We start from the raw sequence: 17,462 nt of genomic DNA on the forward strand, positions 1-17,462 counted from the left end.
CTACATTACACCCCAGCTAAGCTCCCAAAAATATACCCGGATCATGCTGGCCTATGCCTGCGATGTGGGGTGGGGGAGCCCGGATATATTCATATGTTCTGTAGCTGTCTGAACTTGCTGCAATATTGGGAACAAATCTATGTGATCATGTCTTAAGTGGTGGGAAAGCACCGGACTGGAGTCCCGGCGATTGGCACTGTTAGGCATATTGCTGGATATACCTGAAAGACGGCCGAGTGTTTCTGAATGTGGGATGTATGATGGCAAAGAGGTATCTTGACTAAATGGAAATCTTGTTGCCCACCAACGGTAGATGAATGGCTGCAGGACTTGTCCTTGGTTAATGAGCAGGAGGGTATGTACATATCAATGCAAGCACCTACATTACGCCCCAGGGACATATTAAGAGAGTTCAGAACATACTTGGCCAAAGCTGACACTCCAACACAATGTATGCAGCACGAGGCTGGAGGGCTCCTTCAGATACTGTAACAGAAACTGAGAGGTTTCTGAATAACTTATATAGGAGGGTTGTATAATCCTTTGTATTGTGACTGCTGAACTTAAAAATATGGTGAATTCATTGTCTGAGGGTTCATAATCCTCACAGATTGAAGATAAAGACTTGAACAAATTAGAAGTTAATCACTGTAGTCACTAACGCACTCCTAGTCCATAGTCCCCTTTACTCCATACTGTATGGGCGTCCCTTGCTAGGGACGGAATCAGAACCTTTTTCACCAGAAAAAAAACTCTTCCCCCTTTAAATTTAGTTGCATTTGGGGGCAAAGCCCAGGAGCATCCGCTCCCTTTACTCCATCCGAAATGGTGCCAAATCTCGTAACTTTTGACGCGTCGGCTATATTACAATTGCCTAATAACACAGTTTTATTCTTTAAGGGTGAGGCTATTGGGACGTATGGAGGAAAGGGTACTATGGACTACGAGTACGTTAGTCACTACGGTGAGTAACTTATAATTACTCATATGTCCTGTCCCCTTTTCCGCCATACAGTATTAGGCGATTACCACTGATTCTTCAGGGAAGAGAGACAGTGCAACTCTTAAGAAAACAAGTTTTGCAGGACCGCTTGGCCAAATGCTGTGTCTGGCACTGGCGTCCAAGCAATAATGTTTGCAGAAGGCCGAGGGGAAGCCCATGTGGCCAACCCGCTGATTGTCTGCCATGGCACGTGTCTTTGGAATGTCGGTGCTGTTGCTTTGGCTCTGACCTTATGAGCGTGCATGTTTGCTGGCAACTTCATGCGCCGTCCTTCGTAAGATTCCTTGATGGCCATAACCATCCACCTAGCTATCGAGGTTTTCAAGGCCCGACATCCTGGTTTTGACCCTCCAAATGTGATAAACAAGCCATCAGATTTGCAGAAGCCCCTAGTCCTGTCCAGGTAGAATCTTAGCACTCACTTTACGTCGAGACAATGTAACACCTTTTCTGCATCATCTTTTGGATTTGGGAAGAAAGTTGGAGGGCTATTTATTTGTTAAGGTGAAAGGACACCACCACCTTTGGAAGAAAAGAGGGGTGTGTCTGTAGTACCAACTTGTCCCAATGGAAATTGGTATATGGCTCTGATGCCACCAAGGCCTGAATTTCCATGAACCTCCGAGGTAAGGCCCACCAAGAGCGCAGTCTTAATAGTGATTAGTCTGAGGTCTACCGATGCCATGGGCTTGAATGGTTTATGAGCCAGAGCGCTCAGAACCCCATTGAGGTCCCAGGCCGGGTGTGGGCGTCTGACTGATGGGTACAACCTGGTTAGTCCTGCTAGATGCCTTTTGACCGCAGGGGTGGAGGTGGAGAAAACGTTACTGCCGGAGTTTTTGTATGCACCTATGGCAGCCAGGTAGGTCTGGCATTTATCCACCTACACCCCTGAGTTTGCCAGATGTACGGCGTATGAGAGCATGTGATCGAGGGTGCAACCTAACGGGTCTATGCCCTTTTCCTTGGCCCAGTGGCAGAACCTGGTCCATTTGCTTCTGTATTGACCCCTAGTGGAAGTGTTTCTTGCCCCTTGGATGATGTCCAAGTTGTCTTGTGACAAATGGAGGTGTTGCAGGGTTACATGCTCAGGAACCAGGCTGCTAGGGCTAGCTTCTCCCGAGAGGGGTGGACTACCACCCTCCTGCCCCCCTCACCTTTGCTGGGATAACAGTGGATCCGCCCGCACTGAGAGGTAAACTGGTGGTTGATTCAACAATCGCAATACCTCGGAGAACCATGGTCTGGCAGGCCACCATGGCGCTATCAAAATAAGACGTAGTTGCTGCGCCTCCTTGACCTTGCAGAGGACCATGTGAATTAACAGAGTTGGCTGGAACGTGTATGTCCACATGCCATCCCACTGAGGCTGCAAAGCATCCCTCAGTGAGCCTCTGCCCCGTCCCATCCAGGACACGAACTGGTGACACCTCCTGTTGAGCCCAGTGGCGAAAAGGTCTATCTGGGGATGGCCCCACTTGCTGAAGATATCCCCCAGGACACACTTGTTCAACTGCCACTCGTAATTGTCGATACCCAGTCTGCGGAGCCTGTCCGCCTCTCGGTTGGACTGCCCGGGCAGGTGAATAGCCGAGAGCAAAATGCTGTTCACTAAGGCTCACTCCCATATCTCAATAGTTAGCATGCACAGGGGTGGAGATCTGGTGCCTCCCCGTTTGTTGAGGTAGTACATGCAAGTAGAGCACTCTGTCTGAAAACAGATGGGCTGTTGTTGATAGTCGGAAGGAAAGCTTTCAGAGCTAGTCATAATCGCCATCATTTCAAGGCAATTGATGTGTGTGTCCTTGTCCTCTCCAGACCATATGCCGTGCACACTGTGGTTGCTCAGAGTGGCCCCTGCTACTCTCGAGGGAGGAGTGCGTCGTAATTGTGTATGCAGACAAGGGCTGCCTTAACAGCTTGCCCGCCATGAGATTGGGGTCCATTCTCCACCATAGTAGGTCCTGGTGAAGATGCTTGGTATGGTAATTGGCACTGCTTGGGACCCAGTTCCTGGCTCCATGAGACTGAAAAATGAAGCTGCAGCCTCCTCATTTTAAGCCTTGTATGAGGCACTGCCAGGAGGCAAGCTGTCATAATCCCCAGAAAGTGCTGGTACCACCATGCCAAAGTCAGTGCCCTGCTGAGGAAATGCCCATAGTTGATTTGATCGCTGCAACCTTGACGGCAGTGGGGAATATGATCTGTGCTTTCGTACCCCAGATAAGGCCCAAGAAAGTCAAGGACTGTGTAGGCTGGTGCTGCGACTTCTTGAGGTTGATGGAGAACCCCAGTTCGTAGAGTGTATGCATTAGCCTGGCTGTTGTATTCTCGACTTCCACTGGCTATTCAGAGCGAACCAGCCAGTCGTCGAGTTATGAATATACATGGTGGCCCTCTGACCAGAGTAGTGCCACCACGGCACTCATGAGTCTTGTAAATACCCTTGAGGCTGAGTTGAGGTAAAAAGGGAGGACTCTGTATTGGAAGTGCAAGCCCATGACCCCGAAACCGTAGGAAGGACCGATGGGGCTGCCAAATCTGGATGTGGAGGTATGCATCCTTCAAATCCATGGAGCATGTCTAGTCTCCCCCACACAGGGACTCCACTAACAATGCTGGCTTAACCATCTTGAACTTTTGAAGGCATAAGTAAAGGTTTAAGGACAGATCTAGGACAACTCGCAGGCCTGCCTGGTTCTTCTTCTGTATTGCGAAGATACAAGAATAACACCCCAAGCCTCTCTGCGAGGGAGGAGACTTCCTCTACGGCATTGCTCGCTACAAGAGAGGATCTCCACAAGGAGAGATGGTGTCCCAATCTGTGGGAGGGGGACAAGGGGGTGCTTGGGGTATAGGAAGGCGGAAGCCCTGGGTTACCACTGAGTATCCAGGGGGTACACAAACCATGTCCGCGAGGACTGAAAGTGAAGGGCAAGCCTGCCCCCCCCCCTGTCCGCCCTCAATGGACAGCTGTGGATCTTAATGACCCAATTAGTGCTTCTTTGCCTCCGAGGCTGGTGCCTGGGAGGGGGACTGAAAGAAGCCCTTGTGAGAGGTCTTCTGCTGTTGGGCCCAATGCTGGCTGGGGGGCCTGTCGGGCTGTCTAGTGCGGCAGTCCTGGAAGCCCCTGAAAACGCCAAAGGTAGAACTCCGTCAGATCGTGCCAGTCCCTGTGCAAAGCTCTTCGCAGCAGTGTTGCCAGTGATTTGGTTGTTTGAGAGCTGTTCTTGTCCAACTCTTGGACAAAAAATAGTGGAAAAGGTCTGATTCTTCAAATGGGAGGTCAACAAAATGGTCCTGCACGTCCAGATTAAATCTAGTTGCCTTGAGCCATGCAGTCCGCCTCAGGTCTGCAGCCACACAGATGGCCCTGCCTGCTGTATTGATATGAGCCACAGATCACTCCATGTCTTGCACCACTATTTCGGCTGCAAGCCCAGTCTTGAAACTAGCACGTTTCTGAACCGGAAGGTCCAGGAAGAATTGGGCTATCTCCCTCCATAATTTCTGATTAACAGCTATTAACATGGCATCTGTATTGGCTTGCCGCAAGTGGAGAGTGGCGTTAGAATATACCTTTTTACCATAGGCCTCTAGGACCTTCTCCTCCTTGCCTAAAAGGGCCGAAGTGGAAGTCTGAGGGTTGGCGTACACTGACGCTGCTGCAATGACGCATGAGAGAGTCTCCTTCTGAATGCCTGTCTTTTGCGTGAAGCCGCTTGTTGATTGGCTGCGTGGAACGGGGTTTTGAAGTCCGGCCTTTGGGGTTCGCTGAAATGTGCCCCGATTTGGTTGGCTGTGCCGCCATTTTGTTGTGTACTACCTCACGTGCGGCTTGCGATCTGTGGGTGAACTGATTCTGTCCTCCGCCTTTTTGCACGATTGTGTAGGGATGGGTCTGCCTTGCACTTCAGGTGCAGACCTGGTAGGTTGTTAGCCCTCGGACATGGTACTGGCATGCTTTCATCACTGCGTTTAGGCGCCACCTCTGGCCTAAGCCCGGTATCAGAGCAAAGACCCTCGGGCTCTAGCCCGGTATTAGAGACGCATGGCCCCATGGCTAAAGGACCAGGAGTCTGTGGACACCTCAGCCACGGGGCCGGTAGCTATCTGAGCCTCGGTACCCTTGCCGGTACAGAGCCTACTAGACATCTTCCGCTAGGTCGCATCCCTGGGAAGGAGGCACCTTTGCGGGTACTTTTGAGAACAATATACTTACCTTCTTAGTGCTTCTCCGTATGTACTCTTATTGGTCCGGAGGAGATCCGTTGAAGAGCTCTCTCCACCTAGCCAGTCGGTTCTTCAGAGATTGGGGCGTAAGAGCGTTGCACGCTGTACAACCTTGCCAGCTATGGTTTTTGCCTAGGCACCGGAGGCAGAGCGCATGCGGGTCTGACGTAGGAAAGAACCGCCGCAGACTTGGAACCTGCTCCCCTTGCTGTGGAAAGGAGGACTGGGGTGTGGCACCAGTGGGCGGAGTCAAGGGAGCGCATGCTCCCGGGGCCATACCCCGCACGCAACTAAATTTAAAGGGGAAAGACCATTTTTTCTGGTGAAAAAGTTTCTGTTCCTGTCCCTAGCGAGGGACGCCAATACAGTATGGAAGAAAGGGGACGTGACGTAGGAATAGTTCATTTTCGGGAAAAGGCTTGCATGATTTTTGTATCTCTTTAGGTTGTCAGGTAAAGGTGTTGAGGGTTTCGACAGACGTCGATGGCTTCAGCACCAACAGTGTTAGTTACTTTTTAGTCTATGGGTTTGATGCTAAAGGCGTTCACGTCCTCAACAACTTTCCCGTTGATTTTGCCTTCAACAGAGCCCTCAAAGGGCTCGACCCACAACTCGAAAGAGTCCTCAACGATTTCTCATCATGTCCATATACCTCGAAGGATCTCAAGGGGTCTCTTATTTATTTCCCGTGCTCGAGGTAGTAGTCTTGTCTTTCATTTCCTTGTCTGCCTTAGGCGGCTAGACAGCAGCACAGAATTTTACCTTCTCCTTTGAGAAATCTAGCAGCAGGTAGGTCCCCTACTAAATCCTCTTCAATGACATCAAGTGACTCTCCTTGAAAGAAGAGATCAAAGAAACAACCACGCTCCAGCAGCGACACACCATTCCTTGTCATCTTAGAGGAATTTAAAAAAGAAGACTTTGATTCTCGTATGAAGGGGTTTGAGGCCTCCCTCTCTCTCACAAAGATTTTCAACATTTCCTGTCTGAAATGTTCCCACTTGGGGAACATTTAGAGGATTTAGTTGGACAGGTTATACTTCTCCCCGGAGAGGAATCGGACGAGAACCAAGTCTTTTCTTTAAATTCCTTCTACCAATAATGGACTCTACATCCTAAACCAGTGAGAATTGGGGTTAAAGTGGTGTCCGGACTCCATCTGAAGACAATAGCACATTATATGAAGCCAACTATGCCCCCTCTCTGCAGGACATGCTATGTAAAGTTAATATAGAATTATTTCTACCAATCTTATTTGTGACAAGGGCTACACTGATTAAAATTGTTGTTTTCCCCAAACCTGTGTAATTCAGTGAAAATCCAAGGTACCTTAGCCTCTGAATTGCAGTCCCAGAAAATTAGAGCCATATGGGTGAAAGCCATAGTAGCCTCAATTGGGAAACAATGGTATCTGTAGCAAGTGTGCTGGGAGTCCCAGATTCGGAAACATTTATTAGCCAAAGCGCACCACTCCATACAATCGTATAGCCCTTCACTTTCACAACTTGTTAACCTTGAGAAACTCATTGTTCCCCTTTACAATCTTGGGACTACGATCATGAGCAACCAGAAGATTCACAAAGGCTTAGTACACCCAGTCACTACGACAATCAGTGCTTGTGCCAGCTTACATCCAAGATTCCATCAGCCACTTCTCTGTAGCCATCAATTTTACTTTGTTAGAATTCCTGATTTCCCCTCCGCATATGGGCCTCTAATAATGAAAAGAGTTGCATACAATTGCTTTGGTGACACTAGACTATTTGTACGAGAATGACAAGAACCATTGCATGATTTATAGCAATGAGAGAAATTACAGAAATCCATGTTACGTTGCATTAGCGCCTGAAAGCTCACTCTCTAAACCACTCCCTAGAAGCATGATCGCCACATACATAACGTATGCAAATAATACATTTAAAGCAGTTGTATCAATATACCATTTAATTTGTTTACAGTGGAGGCCATCTCAGGTTTTATCTCTAAATGTAATTGGAAGGTATCTCTGGGGGGGTTGCAATCAATGAGGAAATTCGGACCAACATATGCATCTAAATAAAACACATCATATGAATTATAAATACAGACAGTTAAAATTCGAACATTAAACTTGACCAAACTGCGAGTGGGGCATGTCCCAGGTGTAAACAAGATACTGCAGGTGTTTGTCTATTTATCCTGGTACTTCAGAAACTCTCTGCCATAGTTGGATAAGTGGTAGACCCAGGCCCTCCTAGAGTGACTGGATGCATAAAGCAATTTAGCTCTCTCGACAGGTTGCTTTAGGACACTCGCACAATTTCTTTAAATTAGATGCATCCCAAACATACTCACCATAATAAAATGGTTTAGGGTGATGGTTTGATGAAACACTGAGAACTGTGACAAAAACAAAGCTAATAAAACTGAAAAAGATTGAGTGCTATGCCCAAAGGAGATGCCGCCCCAAAAATATTTGGTCCTATTTTACAACTTATGTGAATAACAAAACTGGAGCAGCCAAATGCTGACTGAAATTAGACTTATCGATCTATTGCCTGATGGTTCCGAAAGCGGTCTATCAAATGTTTATTTATACCCACACCATGGATTAAATGGTCGGGCACGTTATTGTGCTCAACCCAAACATCGTACTTGACCTTCATTGCAAGACAGGAAGGGAAAAATATTGAAGGGTACAGTTGAGTTTAGAGAATACCAGGTGTAGAACATAGAATACCAGCTTACCTGAAGTACATAATCCAAAGCTATGTGCCTGAAGCATTTCCGTGTAGCAATGAGGATGTTCGTTGCTTCCTCCACCTCGTGCTGTTTGGTCCTTTGAACTTGCGCATTCTTAACTAGCGCATTTTCTTTTTCTTCACTGACCTTGTCAAATTGCTTCTTTGCATCTTTAAATTTTCTAAGGTCTCTGATGAGAAAAATAAATAGCTGCTGTAACAAAGAATATTGTACCCTAAGCAAACAGTTCGGGTTAACCCACCAAACCAGCAACAAAGACCCTCTATTGAGAAGTAAACATATACCGAGTTAGTCAGAGATCATAGGAAACTTTATCAAGCACAACAAAATTGAGACTGATGGCGAAAGTACAGAAGCAATACACCTATGATCATGATAATGGTATTGTAAATACAACAAATAACTCAATAAGAGTACTTTCAACAAGGTGCACTTGGAAGCATGCACCAAATTAAAATAACAAAAGTATAAGAGCAGAGCGAAAGACCACAAAGACCAGTTAGCTGCTGGACTTCAGTCATTTTCCATTGAAAATAAACTATGTGGAAAAAAGTGCTTTCAGCTGATGTGCAAATGATTAGGGTGCCTGTTTTTGTTCTCTCTCACTCCATTGCTCCCTCCCCCTCCTCTAGTTTGCTCCCTCCCTCTCTAGTTTGCTCCCTCCCTCTCTATTTGCTCCCTCACCCTCTCCTTTGCTGCATCTTCTCCCCCCTCCCTACCCGCTCCCTCCACCATCGAGAGTACTATCAAAAATCTAAGTGACAAAATATGAAGAGAGAATGTGAGAGACCAGTCAAAGTGAGAGAAGGTATGAGGGATAGAGAGCCAGTGTGACAGTGAGTGAGAGATTCCTGTATGATGTCTTTTGAACACCCCTGTACGCCTGTGATCTGGATGAGAAAAGATTCAAAGCACAACTGTTATTTATTTTTCTCCTTTTGTTGAAGGCATAACAACTGGTTTGAGCACAAAAATACTGTGAAGAAACAAATCCTGTAACCATGGGTCCAAGATCCCGGTTATTTACACAGGATACCATCTTTGAACCTTCCGAAGTATAAATAAACCTATGAAGTAGAAGCCCACGGTCTAGTTTTTGTAAAACGCAGTCAACAGTCAATGTAGCAACAAAAACATGCAACTATCTTCTCCAATATTACTCTCCACCATCAACCTTCACTTTCAACAGTTTACACTTCATCAACCAAGGCCAGTAGTTCTTTCAAAATGTCAGAAGGCTTAACCGAGGTAAGAAACACAAGAGACTTTAGAGAACTAAAGAAAATCAAAGCTGGCGACGCTGAAATCACACAGTGTTAACCTACAGACCGGCATAGAAGAACAAGTTACTTCTTACCTTGTAACGTTCTTTCGACGGGATGTTCCTCCGACGTATTCCTCATCTTAGATATCTCCTTCCAGCTCTGCTGGCCTCGGAACATTTTTTCTTTAGAGGGCGCTGCGCGTCGACGTCCTCCGAGTCGATGTCCCTAGACAGCCGCCGTATCGACATCAACGTCATCCTGCCTATAAAGGCCGCGCGCAGCGTCCGTTGCTCAGTTCCGTTTTGTAGCCCACAATAATACTTTCTGGACTAGACTAATCACCCTGAAGGAGCGTAAGCTGCAACAACAAGGGAAGTAGAACTGCGGGGATGGATGGGAGGGTCGATGAGGAATACGTCGGAGGAACATCCTGTCGAAAGAACGTTACAAGGTAAGAAGTAACTTGTTCTTCGAAGGGATTGTGTCCTCCGACATATTCCTCATCTTAGATAGGCTCCCATAGCAGTATTCTATTATTGGAGGAGGGAGTACTGACTTCACGCTTTCTTCTATTGATGAATAGAATGCAGTACAGCCCTTCCAAACCTAGTCTCTTGACTGGAGGAGGAATCCAAATTGTAAAATCGTGTAAAGGTATGGACAGACGACCATGTAGCGGCCACACAGATGTCTAACAGGCACACCTCTTTTGAGGGCCGATGAAGCTGCAATACCTCTGGTCGAATGAACCCTAAGGATTTGAGGGGGCTCTTTCCCTGCCAGTTTATAACATTCCAGAACGGCTAGAATGATCAATCTGGAAATGGTCTGCTTAGTTATTGGTAACCCCAGCTTGTGACCTGTGTAACCTACAAACAGCTGGTCTGCCTTTCTTATCCTGGCTAGTATACTGATGTAAAAACGTAAAGCCCTTCTAGGGTCTAGCCTGTGTAACCTCTCTTCCTCTTTCCCCGGATGAGGAGGAGGATAGAAAGATGGTAGGGTAATCTTCTGAGTGATATGGAATTCAGAAACCACCTTTGGGAGGAAATTAGGCTTCACTTGCAGGACAACTTTGTCTTTGTGAAATATTGTGTGAGGGGGTTTACAAGAAAGAGCTTGTAAATCGCTCACCCTTCTAGCAGATGTAAGTGCTATTAATAAAACAGTTTTAAGGGTAAGGAATCTTAACGAACAAGAATGGAGTGGTTCGAAAGGTGTGCCCATCAGGAAAGTTAGTACTAAGTTTAAATCCCATAGGGGAACTTGGAATGGTCTTGGGGGATAAACATTGGTTAACCCCTTTAGAAACTGTATTACCAAGGGTAACTTGAAATAGGATGGTTCTTCCGCAGTGCGCTTAAAGATGGATAGTGCTGCGAGATAGCCCTTAATGGTGCCAACTTGAAGGCCTGAATTCGCCAAATATAGAAGGAAGGACAAAACCATTGGTGTACCACATGAAAAAGGGTCGATATTCTGTTCTCTACACCAGCTGCAAAATCTGTTCCAACGGCAGCGGTATAAAGACTTTGTTGCTGGCCTCCTTGCCGAAAGCAACACCTCCATAACATCATCAGGGAGGTCCCAATCCTTGTACCTCAACCTTTCAGAAGCCAAGCGTGAAGGTTGAGGGTTTTGATGTCTGGATGGAGAACCTGACCTCCCTTCTGTGAGAGTAGGTTCTCTCTGAGTGGAAGTCGAATTGGAGGGCAGATGGACAAGTCTAGAAGGTCCGGGTACCACGTTCTCCTGGCCCAATCCGGGGCAATTAGGATCATGGTTCTCCGGAATCTTCTCAACCTCCTGATCATTTGAGGAATGACAGGGACCGGTGGGAACGCGTACAGAAGCGGAAACTCCCAGTCCACTATGAACGCGTCTCCCAGAGCTCCTCTCAGGGGAAATTCCCTTGAGCAAAACAGATCGCATTTCCTGTTGACGCTGGTGGCGAACAGATCCACCTGAGGGGTTGCCCAAAGGGCGAAGATCTCTTGAAGGACTTCCTGAGCTAGTTCCCACTCGTGGGAGACTGCTCTGCCTGCTCAGAGCGTCCGCTGTCAAGTTCTTCTCTCCGGCTAGGTGAACTGCCGATAGAGAGATTCCTTCTTGGATTGCCCAAAACCAGAGCTGCATCGCCTCTCTGCACAGGGGTAGTGATCCTACGCCTCCTCTTTTGTTGAGGTAATGCATGGCCACTGTGTTGTCCGTCATTATCAGGACGTTTTTCCCTTGTACAGCTGGAAGGAACGCCTTCAGCGCAAGTCTGATGGCTCTCAGCTCTAACAGGTTGATATGTAGTCTGGACTCCGATGGAGACCAACGACCGCTGATGGTCAAGTCGTTGGCGTGGGCTCCCCACCCCGTGAGTGAGGCATCCGTGACTACTGTTATCTCCGACCAGGGTTGCCAAAAATGTTCTCCTTTCAGAATGTTCTCCTGACAGGCCCACCACTGAAGGTCTCGAGCCACCCTGTCGGGAACCTGAAGAAGATCTGTCATTCTCCCTGAGAATTTTGACCACTGAGTCCTCAGTGCTCACTGGAGGGATCTCATTCTCAGGCGAGCCTCTGGCACTAGGAAAATGCAGGATGCCATGAGGCCTAGCAACCTCAAAAAGTCGAAGGCTGGGAGACATTGGGCATCTTGGAACTTGGTAACCATCTGTAGAATATCTTGAGCCCTCACCTCTGGTGGCGAGGCTTTTCCCAGGGAAGTGTCCAGGATCGCTCCTATGAACTGGAGTCTCTGCGATGGTATCATTTGTGACTTCCTTAAATTGAGGGAGAAGCCCAGTTTGTGAAGGGAGTGGCACATGTGACTTAGCTGGATCTGAGCTTGTTCCGAAGAGACAGCCCTGATCACCCAAACGTCCAGGTAGGGGTAGACGTGAATCCCTTCCCTCCTTAGACTTGCCGCCACTACCGACATTAACTTGGTGAAGACCCTCAGGGTGGAGGTCAGCCCAAATGGCAGCACTCGAAATTGATAGTGAGAGTTGCCAATTGCGAACCTCAGGTATTTCCTGTGTTTGAGATGGATAGGCACATGGAAATAAGCATCCTGAAGGTCCAGAGATAGCAACCAGTCCTGGAACTGAAGGGCCTGGAGGATATGAGAAAGAGTGACCATCTTGAATTTGTCTTTCCTGAGGAATTTGTTCAATTCTCGCAAGTCCAAGATGGGTCTCAGTCCTCTGTCTTTCTTTGGAATGAGAAAATAAGGGGAGTACCAGCCCTTGTTCCTCTCCGCTACAGGTACCGGTTCTATGGCACCTTTCTCTAGCAGGTCCAAAATTTCCTGCAAGAGGAGCGGATCTGGAGCTTTCTGAGAGCGGATCCCCGGTGGATGACTCTGAGGTATGCGTAGGAAAGGCAGGCAGTAACCTTGGGCAACTGTTTCCAATGCCCAAGCATCTGACGTGATAGCCTGCCATACCGCCAGATGTTGAGTCAACCTGCCTCCTACAGGTGTCCTGTGAGGGAAGTCCTCAGAGTGGTTTTGGGGCGCCTTATGCAGATGCCGATGGTAAAGAGGAACCTGCTGTTGCTGCGGCTTTTGAATATCTACCCCGTCCACCTCGGGTAGTTCTTCTTTGTCCCCTTTGAGCCGGTCGTCCTCTACCTCTTCCGAATGCAGAGTAGAAGCGAAAGGACTTGCCCCTCGCAGAGGTTCCTGTGGGACGAAAAGGTGTCTGATGGATTGCAGCGCCTAGGGATTTTGCTGCTGCTTTTGAAGTTTGCAGTTTCTCTAAACTGTCATCCGCCTTTTTCCCGAACAAAGAAGAGCCATCGAATGGCATGTTCAAGAGTCTGGCTTGCACATCTGGGGCAAAACCAGACTTTCTCAACCAAGCGAATCTCCTGGTTGTTGTACTTGCCGCCATTGCTCTGCTGATACTGTCAGCCGAATCAATGCCCGTCTGGAGGGATTCGCACATAGCGTCTTTACCGTCCTGTATGATATTCAGGAACGCCTCCCTTTCTTCTCCCTCCGGGATGCAGTCAGCCGCTGTAGAAGCACACTCCCAAAGTGTATGGCAGAATCTAGCAAGGGTGCAAGTAGCATTAACAGATTTTAACGCCATGCTACATGCCGAAAAAACTTTCTTTGCCATAGCATCATATTTTTTATTGTCCCTGTCCTGTGGGACGGTAGGATAAGCCGTCTTGACATCGGTAGAAGATGCTGCCTGTACCACCAGACTTTCTGGGGATGGGTGTTTTGACAAAAACTCCTGGTCTGTAGAGGATACCCTGTATTTTGTAGACAGTTTTTTTATTTACTGCCGGGGCGACATCTGGGGTTTCCCAGTTCGTCATAATCTTCCTCTGAAGAGCTTTATGAAAAGGCATCACAGGATCCTCCTGTGGGCCTTTGTCAAGAATATCCGTGAGGTCATCTTGTTGGAAAGATTGTGAAGGTGCAGACCACCCCATAAACTCTGTGATCCTGGCCATTAAGGCTCTATAGGGGGTTTCAGCATGCTCCCCCGGGTCTGGCCTAGCAAACTCCACCTCAGGGGAAGTGTCTAACCCACTTGCCTCATGTAAGGAATCATGAAGATCCTTTAACCTGCGTTCTTCAGAGGAAAATTCCTCTCTAATTGGGGTTACAGGTCCCTGCAACTCAAATGTGTCTTCCTGTTCAGACAATTCACCCTCTTCCATAATTGAGGACATAGTTCTCAATTGTTCTGAACTCATAAAGGGTGTAAATCCCATTTCCAAGGCAGAGGGTGCCGAACTTGTCATAATCGGCCTCGAAAACGTCGATGTCGTCGACGCCGACGTCGAAGGCTTCGAGCGTGGCGTGGAAAACAAAGGCGGAGGGCCTAGATGACCTCGACAGAATTGGGATTCTACTCGACAATCTCGAAGCCATCGTCATCGAGGACCTGGGGATAGTCACTGGGTGTGTCGTGACCATGACTTTTCTTGGTGTCGACGCCGGTGTCGAAGCTGGCGTCGAGTCGACAGACCCGTGTGTCGAAGGTCCCTTCGACAACGGCATCGAAGACACCGACCTCGGCGTCGACGGAACCGACGGCGTCGACGGAACCTTCGAGGAAGGTTTGGAGGTCATAGTCCTACTCGAGGGTTCGAGACGCGCTCGAGAGGTTTCCTTCACCGGGTACTGCGACTCGTGGCATTTTTGACCTTTGGGTCTTTCGACCAGAGCATAGCTCTCGGCAGTCTTCGAGGGGGTCGAGGCCGCTTTCTCGAAGACGCTCATCATATTTTTGCGGAATTCCTCCCATTCAGCCCGGGAACTATGTTTCGTGGGGCAAGGGATTCTCTTTGGCGAAACAGAGGAAGAGGAAGACGGAGAAGGGGATCTTCGACGTCTCCTCTTCGAGTGCTTCGATCTCGAGGAGTGATGGGACCCACTCCGAGCCCTGGAGCGCGAATGGTGACGAGGAGACAAATGTCTCGACTTCGTCGACGAAGAAGAAGCTTTAAAAGTCTTACCTTTCTCCAGCTTCCCCCTACGCTCTTTCAGGGCCTTAGCTGTCATGGACATACAGTCCTCGCACTCCGAACAATGGTGTTCAGCTCCCAAACACCACAGACAAACTCTGTGAGGGTCAGTCAGCAACATCTTTTTCCCACAATCTCTGCATTTTTTGAAGCCGGATCGAGGAGTTGTCGGTTCCGACGAAGAAGCCATCGAGTACGGATCGAATAACTCGAGGTAAATAGGTTTAACCTGACAAAACTGAGCAACGGTATTCCGAGGCACTGAGTAAGCGCGGAAAAACGGAACTGAGCAACGGACGCTGCGCGCGGCCTTTATAGGCAGGATGACGTCGACGTCGATACGGCGGCTGTCGAGGGACATCGACTCGGAGGACGACGACGCGCAGCGCCCTCTAGAGAAAAAATGTTCCGAGGCCAGCAGAGCTGGAAGGAGATATCTAAGATGAGGAATACGTCGGAGGACACAATCCCTTTGAATAAAAGGCTCTGGGGTCCATGGTAGTGGTAAGTTGCATGTTCATTTCCTTCACTGACAAGAAATATGCAGATTGGATCTCTTAACCTGCACCAACAGAACTGTGCAGCTTGTCTTGTGAAAGAAGACACAGAGTCTTTCAGAAATGATAACTTCATTAGGCTAGCTCATTTCTGTCAGCAAATTTTGAAGACCACACAGCAACCGCAGAGTAAAATGTCAATTCCTGACAATCTCCTGCAATCTAAATCAATTTCAGCCATGAGATGCCCTTAACTGTGGACACCCATGATCCAAATTAAAAGCATGTGGACCTCCTCAAACCCTGATGGCAGATCGATACATATAATCCTATATCTGGTTTGCTATAGTGGCCTTTGAGAAGCTTATGCAGAAAAAGGCTATAATACTTTGTGTCTTTATCAAACAGGACTTCCAGTGACCCCTGCAATGGTCAGAGCTTAATGCAACACAGTCTAGGGCTGGGTTTTCCTCACAACATACTGCAGTACCTCACAGCTCTAGTAAGCTAATGCAAAGCAGCCTGTTAGTGCCGTATAGAACACAAATCAAATAAGAAAAAAATAAACTCCATTGATGGAAGCCATCAGTGGTGTCAAAGAACGAGACTTCACTCTTACCAAAAAGGACTCAAAATGCTCCTTCCTCTGGCCTGAAGAGATAGCACATCTTAATTAAAAGAGGAATTGCACATCTAAATGATAGGAAACAGATATTTGCCCCAGGGCAGAATTAAGGATTGGTGTGAGAGGAAAGCGTGTTTTGCTATGTTGCAATAGGTACTAAAAAACATAGATGAGTATGTCCTCTCTATTAATGAGTCGCAAACTAGTTTTATTTTTAGCAGTGTAACAAGTATTTATTTATGTAAATGTAACCTACACGTGTTTCGACCCTCAGGTGTCATTTTCAAGGCAATTTTAGTTGCCTGGAGCGTACGTTTGGGGAGGAGCCCCATGTACTGGTTCAGTGGATAACCACAGAATTAGCTAAATGAAGGCCTGTAGGGTTCTGGTCGGATTCTTGGAGGCCGCACTGCATTCAGTATTGCAGCTGAACGCAGTGCGGGCAACAGAAATCTCCTTTAAAAATCAACTTTACAACACAGCTCTGGCGATTTTTCAGAGTTAAAAACACAGGTAGATCTGTGGAGTTGCTACCAGCATTTATAAATGTGTATAATACACATCACAGATCTATTAAAACCACCCCCAGCTGCTGTAACACCGCTGAATTCTCTGGAGGTCTGGAAAAAACGGTACGGTGAAAGACATTTTAAAAAGTCACTTATACCCCTTAAAAAGGGGGCTCATGTGCGGTTTTCATAGCAAAAAGCCGTCTTTACAAAGGGGTATGAACAGAAGTATAGCAACGAGATATTCATTATAGAGTGGCTCATCGGGGGGGTCTTTATATATACAGAATAATTGATTATTCGGGGGGAGGATGTTCAAGTTGTTTTTTTTACAGGGAGGAGATCCAGAAAGTCAGTAAAGACCAGCAGCGTAGGTATAGAATAGAAAAAGTCATACAAAGTAAAGGGCGTGGAGCCAGAAAATAATATTTAGTTAAATGGCATGGGTGACCGGACAAATTCAACAGTTGGGTGTCTGCCGGATCCCTAGAGACCATGGGTGCGTAACCGTGTTTCAAAATAGAGTCTGCATCTTCTTACATTATGCTACCCAGCAACGCTTCAGCCGAGACATTTCCAGGGAATAAAATATCCAACTTTACTGTGAAGCTGGCCAAACCCGTGAATCTGGAGGGTCAATTGGCGTTCACTGAGGTTCAGTATGTCCGAACGTTCATAAAATGAATAAACCCTCAGAGCCTCTGGCCGGGTGGATTTCACGAGGGTCATTATCCAAATATACAGGAACTTGTAAAGTCATCAAAAAGGCTGTATCAAAAACACCAGAATATGAGGACACAATGCTACATCTAGACCCCCCCCCCCCACCAGCATAACGTTTTTCTACAGGGTCCAGACCCATCGGTTAGGTTTACAACAGCTGGGGAGACTGCGCAACATATTTGGAACTGTGCAACACACTGGAAGTAAAGAACCGTGGGACAATACCTGCACCGGCATTAACAGATTTGTATAGCTTATTGCTTTATAGTGATATTGTGGAATATCAACGGGTGGGGGATAGCTACGAACCATGGATGTTAAAGCGAACAACAATGAAATTGTGAACATTCAATACAACAAACCATTACATCCGTGTGTGCAAAAT

The 17,462-nt window shown here is 47.4% G+C and overlaps 1 protein-coding gene across 4 annotated transcripts in view; it reads right to left on the minus strand.

Annotated features, from left to right (window-relative positions):
* ACAP2 (ArfGAP with coiled-coil, ankyrin repeat and PH domains 2) overlaps positions 1–17,462 on the minus strand; it is a 1,585,345-nt gene that overhangs the window by 1,066,309 nt on the left and 501,574 nt on the right. For all 4 annotated transcript variants that reach the window (XM_069618585.1, XM_069618583.1, XM_069618582.1 and 1 more), the window contains exon 6: positions 7,964–8,147. In XM_069618585.1, the coding sequence (XP_069474686.1) occupies positions 7,964–8,147 (184 nt within the window). The remainder of the gene's footprint in view (positions 1–7,963; positions 8,148–17,462) is intronic.

The sequence above is a fragment of the Ambystoma mexicanum genome, chromosome 10, assembly GCF_040938575.1.
Source record: "Ambystoma mexicanum isolate Mex_15411 chromosome 10, UKY_AmexF1_1, whole genome shotgun sequence".
NCBI classification, from domain to species: domain Eukaryota; kingdom Metazoa; phylum Chordata; class Amphibia; order Caudata; family Ambystomatidae; genus Ambystoma; species Ambystoma mexicanum.